Consider the following 9,537-nt stretch of genomic DNA (forward strand, 5'->3'; position numbering starts at 1 on the left):
CTCCCCATTCCCCCACACACCTCCCCCTCAACCCTCTTCAGTCCTAAAAGAGGACAAGGCATCCTGCCCTGTGGGAAGACCAAGGCCCTCCCCCCTACATTCATGAGTAGGAAGATATGCATCCAAAGAGAATAGGATCCCCAAAAGCCAGTACATGCAGTAGAAACAAATCCCAGTGCCATTATCATTGGCCCCTCCATCTGCGCCAACTGTCAACGATATTCAGAGGGTGAGGTTTGATCCCATGCTCGTTCATTCCCAGCTGGAGCTGGTGAGCTCCCATTAGCTCAGGCACACTGTCTTAGTGGGTGAGCCAACCCTCGTGTTCCTGACTTCCTTGCTCATCTTCTTCCTCCTTCTGCTCTTCAACTGGACCTTGGGAGCTCAATCCAGTGCTCTTATGTGTGTCTCTGTCTCCCTCTGTTGCTGGACAAATGTTCTATATTGATATTCAAAATAGTCATCAGTCTGACTATGGGGCAAGGCCAGTTGAGGCACCCTCTGCTCCCCTACCCAGGATCCTAGCTGGGGACATCCCCGTGGACTACTGGGAACCGGCCCAGAGTCAAGCCTCTTGCCAACACCAAAATGGCTTCCTCAATTAAGATATCTCCTTTCCTGCTCCCATATCTGTCCTTCCTCCATCTCAACCATCCCACTCTCCCAAGATCTCCCCAACCTTCCCCCGTTCCCCTCTCTCTCACCCTCACCCCTTCCCTCTACCCTCTCTCCCGCCCCATGCTCCCAACTTTTGTCTGGTGATCTTGTTTGCTTCCAATTTCCAGGAGATATCTGGGAAATGCAAATCAAAACAACTTTGAGATACCATCTTACATCTGTCAGAATGGCTAAAATAAAAAAAAAATCACCAATGATAGTTTATGCTGGAGAGGATGTGGAGTAAGGGGAACACTCATCCATTGCTGGTGAGAATATAAACTTGTGCAACCACTTTGGAAAGCAGTGTGGCAATCTCTCAGAAAACTGGGAGTCAACCTACCTCAAGATCCAGTAATACCAATCTTGGGAATATATATATATATACCTAAAAGATGCCCAAGCAGCATTATTTGTAATAACCAGAACCTGGAAACAACTGAGATGCCCCTCAACTGAAGAATGGATAAAGAAAGTGTGGCACACCTACACATTAGTGTACTACTCAGCGGTAAAAAACAATGACATCTTGAATTTTCTGAGTGAGATAACCCAGATGCAAAAATATGAATATGGTATGTAGTCACTCATTAGTGGATTCTAGCCATAAACAAAGGACATTGAGCCTATAATTCATAATTCTAGAGAAGCTACCTAATAAGGTGAACCCAAAGAAAAATATATAGAGATCCTCCTGGAAATTGGAAGCAAACAATATTTAATTTTTTAATTAAAAACTTTTCTTTATACAGTATATTTTGACTATGTTTATATCCTCCTGAAATTCCTCCCAGATCCTTCCCACCTTATCATCTACCCGACTTTATTATTCTTCCTTCCCCCAAAATTCCAAACCAAATAATATCAAACCAAACACTAATACACATAAAAAAATAAATAAAGAAGCAAGTTCTCTTTTTTTCTCACAGTTTATTTGTTCCTTGATACTGTCTTGACAGGTTTGAGAATAAAGTAAAAAGAGAAAACTTGCTTGTGAATGTAGCAGGTTTTCTCATGTTTGCCAACAGCACCAAGCTATTCCTCAAAAGGTGGGTATATAAACAAACTGTAGTACATTGCATAAAAGGCAACTGGAAGAAATTAGCTACTAGACCTTGAGAAAATGTGGAGAAGGCTTAAGCACATATTACTCAGTGAAAAATCCAGTCTACACAGGCGAGTCCAGATAAAGACTACCAGGTGAGTCCAGGTAAACTACTATGTGGATTAGCTAAGCTTCGGGGGACATACAAAGATCAGTGATTGCTAGGAATTAAGAGGAGCAGAGGAAGAAATAGTAGAAACAAAGCGAAGTTCTAGGGCCATGAAATCCTTCAAAATGATGGTGTGGTGCTGTATGCATGATGCTATGCCATTTTCAAACCTTGGAGAATCCTGTTGGCAAAGAGTGCTTCTTCTTCTCGAGGTTCTCTGTTAGCATGTATTGACCCTGTAAACTAATTGTCTTAAGTATGGAATTTTAATGGATGAAAATAAAGTACTTTCACCATCTTTACACCCTCACCACTCTCTCTTGAATCTGGCTTCTGCACAGAATGAAAAAAATGGTATCTCTTAATCTAGCACTTCACTTGTCTTGATCTGCATTTCCATGCTGTTTCCTTCATTTTTACAAAATTCCCTTGTTGATTGCTAAAAAATTGTATGTTTGTTAATGAAACGTGAAGGTATTATAGGAAACTCTCAGATATGGCAGAATATTATACCCTTGATTTTCCCCTAGTAGATTTGTTCATACACAGTAAAATTCCCAAAGGAAAACACACAACTCTGCCCTCAGAACTAGGTACTCCTAGAGGGAAACTACAAATTGAGTAGTCTTTAAGTCCCCAAAGATTCAACATTAGATTTATGATTTCTATTGTAAATAGACTGAGAAAATTCTATCATCCTGGGGTTTATGCAACCTGGGAGGAAATCATAAAGGTGAGAATAATTATCTGTGCTGATCCATTCAGTAGACTGTAATTCAAATGCAGTGATGTTTACAACTTCTTATAACTTTTTTTCTGTCATGTAAGTAATAAAAAAATCTAGATAAATTCTCAAGTACAAATTATGTCATTTTACCGAGTGTATAGTTTCATAATGTCTGGATCTGTTCTGATTCTAATGAGTGTTAAAAAAATTATCATCAGAAACTCAAACTCTTAAGGATATTGGGAAAGAAGGATCCTTGTGCTTCTACAGCAGTGAAGCATCCTGAACAGAGGTAAGCACTGAATCATCCATGTTTTGATAATTTCCTTTGAACTACAAAGCAATAAATCATGGAATACAGAGCAAGTCACTGGATTGCTTCTTTTAGATCAAAACATTAGTGGAGGCTAAAGAATGGGGAAATGTTCAGCAACGTCCCTATCAGCATTACCTCAGGACTGAGTCACTCATTGTGGGGAGGGGTTTGAGAAGAAGTGGTAGCCATGTTCTTTGGATGTCTTGCTTTGTCTTTAGATAATCCTGAGATCAGAAACGATGAACTCCAGCTGTCTCTCTGACATCATGATGCAAAGATCCTTGCTAAGGTCATCTGGTTCTGATTGATTTTCCTACAGATGTCTCATGTAAAACAAATGGATATGGAAAATGACTCTTCAGTGACTGAGTTCATTTTTATAGGATTAACAGACCAGCCAGAGCTCCAGCTGCCCCTGTTTCTCCTGTTCTTTGTGAACTACACAGCCACTGTGTTGGGAAACTTGAGTTTAATGAGTCTCATCTGTCTGAATTCTCATCTTCACACACCAATGTACTTTTTTATCCTCAACTTGTCCCTCATTGACTTCTGTTATTCTTCTGTTTTTACCCCCAAAACGCTGATGAGCTTTGTCTCAGAAATCAACACCATATCCTTTAGAGGATGCATGGCTCAACTATTTTTCTTCTGCCTTTTTGTTAATTCTGAGTGCTTCGTGCTGACAGCCATGGCCTATGATAGGTATGTAGCCATCTGTAGGCCCCTGCTGTACACAGTAGTCATGTCTCCCGGGGCTTGTTCCCTGCTAATGCTTGCTTCACACTTGCTGGGGCTCTCTAGTGCCATTGTGCACACAGGATGTATTATCAAACTCAGGTTTTGTGATTCAAAAGTCATCAACCACTACATGTGTGATACATTCCCACTCCTGGAGCTCTCCTGTGGGAGCAGTCATGCCAATGAGCTTGTGAGTTCTGTTTCCGTGGCTGTGGTTATTGTTGGCACTGGCATCATTATTATGTCCTCCTATGCTTTGATTCTTGTTAATATTATTCATTTGTCATCATCTAAGGGTTTGTCTAAAGCCATGAGCACATGTAGTTCTCACATAATAACTGTTGCCCTGTTCTATGGATTTGGTCTGCTTGCTCATATCATGCCTTCATCTGCAGAGTCTGTGGTTCAGAGGAAATTTTTTTCAGTAGTTTACACGTTTGTTCTGCCTTTGCTGAACCCGCTCATTTATAGCCTCAGGAACAGGGATGTCAAACTTGCTGTGAAGAGAACTTTGAAGAGAATCACAGACTAAGTGATGAACTCTCTGGGATGTTGACATCCTCCATGTCTCCAGTTTAGCTCTTTCTCTTCATGTTTCATCCCTATCAACCTCCTTCTATGATATACTTTTCCTTTTCTTTATTTTTCTTTCTATAATAGTTTTAGAAAAGAAAAGGAATAATACTACTCTAATATATTTTCCTCTTTCAACATGAAATGTGGTTATATTTTTTCATTTCTATGCATTGAATGGAGTTACAGTTGTGTAGGCTTATTCATGATCTGGAGATTTTTCTTGTGAGAATGTGAATGCATTTTATTCTTGTACACTGTATTAGATAGAGGCCCTGGGAGGATATCTTTTCATATTTTTTATTATTTATATATTTAGATTGATATTTCATTATTATATTTGCATCATTTTTAACTCACTCTCCTTCTTCAAACTTGCCCTGTTTCCACTCCTATATCGCAAATTTATGACCTCTAGTGTAATTTAATATATACATACATAGCAATATATATTTGATATATACTTCATTTATTTAGAGTTATTTATTTATATACTTTTAGGGCAACTGTTCAGGATCAGATTGTCTATCAGAAAGCTCATCCTTGGAGAACATTGTTCTTTTCTCAGAATCTATTTATTGCCCATAGCTCTTCATCTAGGGGTGAGCCTTGTGAGGTTTCCCCATCCACATTGTCATGTCAACTGTTCCTATCATTGTTATGCAGGTCTTGTTTAGGTTCTTTCTTGTTACTTACTTTACATTTCTGCCCCAGGTCCCTAAACTAATCTGGATTTGGTCTTTAGCACTTTAATATTGCTTTTTTTATTCTAATGTTTTATTTTTTAATACATATTTCATTTTGTGTGTATGGGTGTTATTTTCTGCATATATGTCTGTTCACGTTATCTGTACCTACTGCCCATGGTGTTCAGAAAAGGTTGTCAGATATCCTGGAACTGAATTTAAAGGCAACTGTGAGACTCCACGTGGGTACTAGAGATTGAATTTGGGTCTTCTTCAAGAGCACAATGGTACTTTACTGCTGTATCCATCCATTCCTTCCATCTTACTTTTTCAGACAGCGTCTCTCACTGGAGCTGAAGTTTACCTATTCAGTGGCCAAATGCTAACAAGAAGCAATCTGAAAGCAGATGAGTTTATGAGGTTAAAAGGTCAAGAGGATTCAGTCTATGCTGGTAGAGAAGACATGACGGCAGAAGTGTGAGGTGGTTTGTTACAGTGCATCTTCAATCAGGAAGCCGAGCCAGATATAAAACTTTAAAGCCTGCTCACAGTAACTCAGTTCTTTTAACAAGTCTATATTTCCCAAACTTTCTACAACATTCCAAAACAGCACTGCTAGTTACAGTATCAAAGTGTTGAAAAACACAAACCTGTGATTGATATATCACACAACACAGCAATAAGAATTATGTTGTCTTAATTATTTTGACTAATGTGTTAGATATTTTCTCACCTAGGAGTATGTTATTTCTTTGATTCTTTTCATTATCTATATTCTTTCATGAAGTATGTAATGTTCAAGTAAGACTAGTTGTACTAGGATTGCTGTGTCATTCCCTCCCAGTATGCCAGAATGACTTAGCAAGTAGCTTCTCACCCCATGTAGTTAGGCTTTATCATGTAATCTCCAGCACATTCCTAAAAATGGAAAGCTAATTTTAGAAGCAGGAATAGTAAGAAATAAGCCCAGAATGAAAGAGTTCAGTAATAATTAAAACAATCATGCATTTATATTATTAATGTTATGGAATATAGAGAGTATGATGTATGCTAGGACATTAGTAAGGGCAGTGGTGAACAGAACCTAGGAAGAGTAAGACAAAGAATTGCCATAAGAGCAATGGAGTAACACAGAGAAAGGAAAGATTAGTAGGAAGTGGAATTTGGATATCATTATGGTAAATGGAGTTTAAAGTTTATTAATTAGATGATGAGGTATTTGGCTACACTAAGAGAGTAAAACTCCTACCTTTTACCCACTCTTAATTGAATTTCTTCACTTTAAAATTCATAGCTGTGAGCAGAAATAACATTCTGTCTACCCTGTCAAAGGCACCCTTCATGTTTTGTTGTAATTAAACAGTATGCACCAGTTCTAAGTCAGCTGCTACGCTCTGTCCACAAGGGAAAAAGACCAAGTAACATATAAATAAAGACCTATTATACTTATACCTTACTTAAAAATGTCAGAGGTTCTTGGACAAATGTACTGAAGATCGAAGAGTCCACAGATACCAGTCCAGACTGCTATATCCAGCAAAATTCTCAGTCACCATAGAACCAAAATAATATAGAGCTGGGCTGTGGTGGCACATGCTTTTAATCCCAGCACTCAGGAGGTAGAGGCAGATGGATATTTGTGACTTCGAGACCATCCCGGTCTATAGACTCCAAAACTATACAAAGAAACCCTTTCTCAAAAAGCTATAAATAAATAAGTAAATAAATAAATTCCACAATAAAGTCAAATTTAAAAAATTATTGCTCTACAAATGCAGCCTTGCAGAAGTTATTAGAAGGAAAAGATAAACCTAAGGAGCTTAACTACAGCCTTGAAAATCCAGGGAATAAATAATCTTGTGCCATCAAAATCAAAAGAAGTACACATATACACACACACATTCACAAACACCACTACCACCAACACCACCAACACCAACACCAACAAAATAGCAAGAATCAGTAATCATCAATTATTGACAACTTTTGAAATTAATGGACCCAGTTCCCCCAAAAAGACACAGACTAAGAGAATGGATGTGATAACTGGGTCTATACTGTAGCATTCAAGAGATGTACCTCAGCATCAAGAACATATATCACCTCGGGCTAGAAGGTTAATAAAAGATATTCCAAGAAAGAAAGTCTAAGAGCAATCTGGTATAGCCATTTTGATACCTAACAAAATAGAATTTAAACCAAGATTAATCAGTAGAGAAAGGAAAAGACACTACATTTTCATCAAAGGGAAAATTCCCACATGAGATATTACAATTTTTAACATCTATGACCCCCAGACAAGGGCAGTCTAGTTTATAAAAGATACACTATTATAACTGTAGTTACTTATTGACCCTTATACACTGAGAATGGGAGAGCTCAAAACCCCACTATCACCAGTAAATAGGTGGTTCGGATAAAAATGAAGCAAAAAAATGCTGGAGATAGATGTCATTACCTAAAAGAACCTATCAGATATTTACACTGCATTTCATCTAAACACAAAAGAATATGCCTTCTTCTCTGTATCTTATGGAACTTTCTCCAAAATTGCCCATGTTCAAAAACAGCCAAATTTTAGAAGTTATAATAAATTGAAATAAGTCCCTACATCCTATAAAACAACCACATATTAAAACTGCATACAAAAAGAACAGAAACCACAGAAAGTTTAGAAACTTAAGGAAAATGAAAAACTCTCTGATGAATAAAAAATGGGTGACAACAGATAAAAGAATTTCCAGAATACAGTGAAATGAAAGCACAGCATACTGAAACTTATGGAACACAGTAAAAGGGGGTTTAGTAGGAAAGTTCATAGCACTAGCTGCCAACATATAAAAACTGAAGAGATCTCATAGTATCAACTTAATATGTCACCTGAAAACTCTAGAACAAAAAGAATAAACAACATCCAAGAAAGTAGACAGTAAGAAATAATCAAACTGAGGGCAGATATCATTAAAAAAGAAAAGTATAAACTATCAATGAAACAAAGAAAAAAATCAACAAGCAAGACAAACTCTTATCCAAACTAACTAAAAGATAGATATATAATATCCAAATTAATAAAATCAGAAAAAGGGACATAAAACAGACATTGAAGAAATTCAGAGAATCATAAGTATATAAGTATAAAAACCTGTTGTTCAATACATTGGAAGATATAAAAAAATGGATAATTTTCTTTATAGGTACCACTTACTAAAGTAAAATCAAGATCAGATAAACAGTTTAAATAAAGCTATAACCCCTAGTGAAACAGAGGCAGTCGTTAAAAGTGTCCATTCTAGAGCCGGGCGGTGGTGGCGCACTCCTTTAATCCCAGCACTAGGGAGGCAGAGGCAGGCGGATCGCTGTGAGTTCGAGACCAGTCTGGTCTACAAGAGCTAGTTCCAGGACAGGCTCCAAAACCACAGAGAAACCCTGTCTCAAAAAACCAAAAAAAAAAAAAAAAGTGTCCCAAACAAAGAAAGTCAAGGGATAGATGGTTTTACAGGACAGATCTACCAGTCTTTCACAGAAGAAATGAAAAAAAATTATAATCACATCAGATACAGTAAAATTCTCTGGTAAAATCTCACACTCTTTCATGATAAAAAAACAAAGCTAAACAAAACCTGGAATTCATTTGGGGGTAAAGGAATGTACTTAGAATACAGTTTATGGCAAACTCACAGCCAACATCAATAATTCCACTAAAATCAGGAAGAAGACAAGGTTGTTCACTCTCTCCATGTCTATTCAATACAGTAATTGAAGACTTAACTTGAACAATAAGACAAATGAAGAAGCACAAGTAGATACAAATTGTAAAGAAAGAAGTCAAAGTATCCATATTTTCAAATAATATGATAATATACGTAAAATTCTAAAAATTCCAATGGGAACTCCTACAGCTGACAAACACTTTCATAAAGGTAGCTGGACACAAAATTAGCTCACAAAACTCAATATCCCTTTTATATAAAGATGGCAAACTTACTGAGAAAGAAATCAGGCAAGCAATACCTTTCACAATAGTCTCAAATTATGAAATCTGTTAGATAAGTCTAACCAAGCAAGAAAGGTTGTGTATGATAAAAAAAAAAAATTGAAGTTGTTGAAGAAGACATTAGGAAATGGAATGATCTCCTATACTCATGAACTGGTAGTATTAACAGTAAAAATGGCAGTCGTAAAAAAAGAAAAGACAATCATCCTGCTTCCCCAAGTTCCCCCCATCCTCCCCTTCTCATTTTTCTCTCCCTATCTCCCCTTACCCCCACCCCACCCCACCCCTAAGATCCCAAATTTTTTTTCGGCAATTTTGTCTACTTCCCATAGCCAGGATAATTATATGTTTTTCTTTGGGTTCACCTTCTTATTTAGTTTCTTTAAGATCGCCAATTATAGACTCCGTGACCTTTATTTATGGCTAGAATCCAATTATGAGTGAGTACATCCCATGTTCATCTTTTGGGTCTGGGGGGAAGGTTGGATAGGGGAGCAGGGAAGCACAATTCTTAGTTAAGGGAGCCACCTTAGGGTTGGTAAGAGACTTGAACCTAGAGTGGCTCCCAGGAGCCCAAGGCGATGTCCCCAGTTAGTTCCTTGGGCAGCTGAGAATAGGGAACCTGAAATGAC

General features: G+C 37.6%; 1 protein-coding gene across 1 annotated transcript; it reads left to right on the plus strand.

The window, feature by feature from the left end:
• The first annotated feature begins 3,227 nt into the window (after positions 1–3,227).
• On the plus strand, positions 3,228–4,184 carry LOC101997318 (olfactory receptor 143-like). Its single transcript, XM_005347470.3, has one exon. The coding sequence runs from the start codon at positions 3,234–3,236 to the stop codon at positions 4,182–4,184; it is 951 nt and encodes a 316-aa protein (XP_005347527.3). The 5' UTR covers positions 3,228–3,233.
• Positions 4,185–9,537: the final 5,353 nt, after the last annotated feature.

The sequence above is a fragment of the Microtus ochrogaster genome, chromosome 5 (genome assembly GCF_000317375.1).
Source record: "Microtus ochrogaster isolate Prairie Vole_2 chromosome 5, MicOch1.0, whole genome shotgun sequence".
Taxonomy (NCBI): domain Eukaryota; kingdom Metazoa; phylum Chordata; class Mammalia; order Rodentia; family Cricetidae; genus Microtus; species Microtus ochrogaster.

Coding starts and splice junctions, on each gene's coding strand:
- LOC101997318 (XM_005347470.3), top strand. CDS start 3,234: ATGTCTCATGTAAAACAAATGGATATGGAAAATGACTCTTCAGTGACT.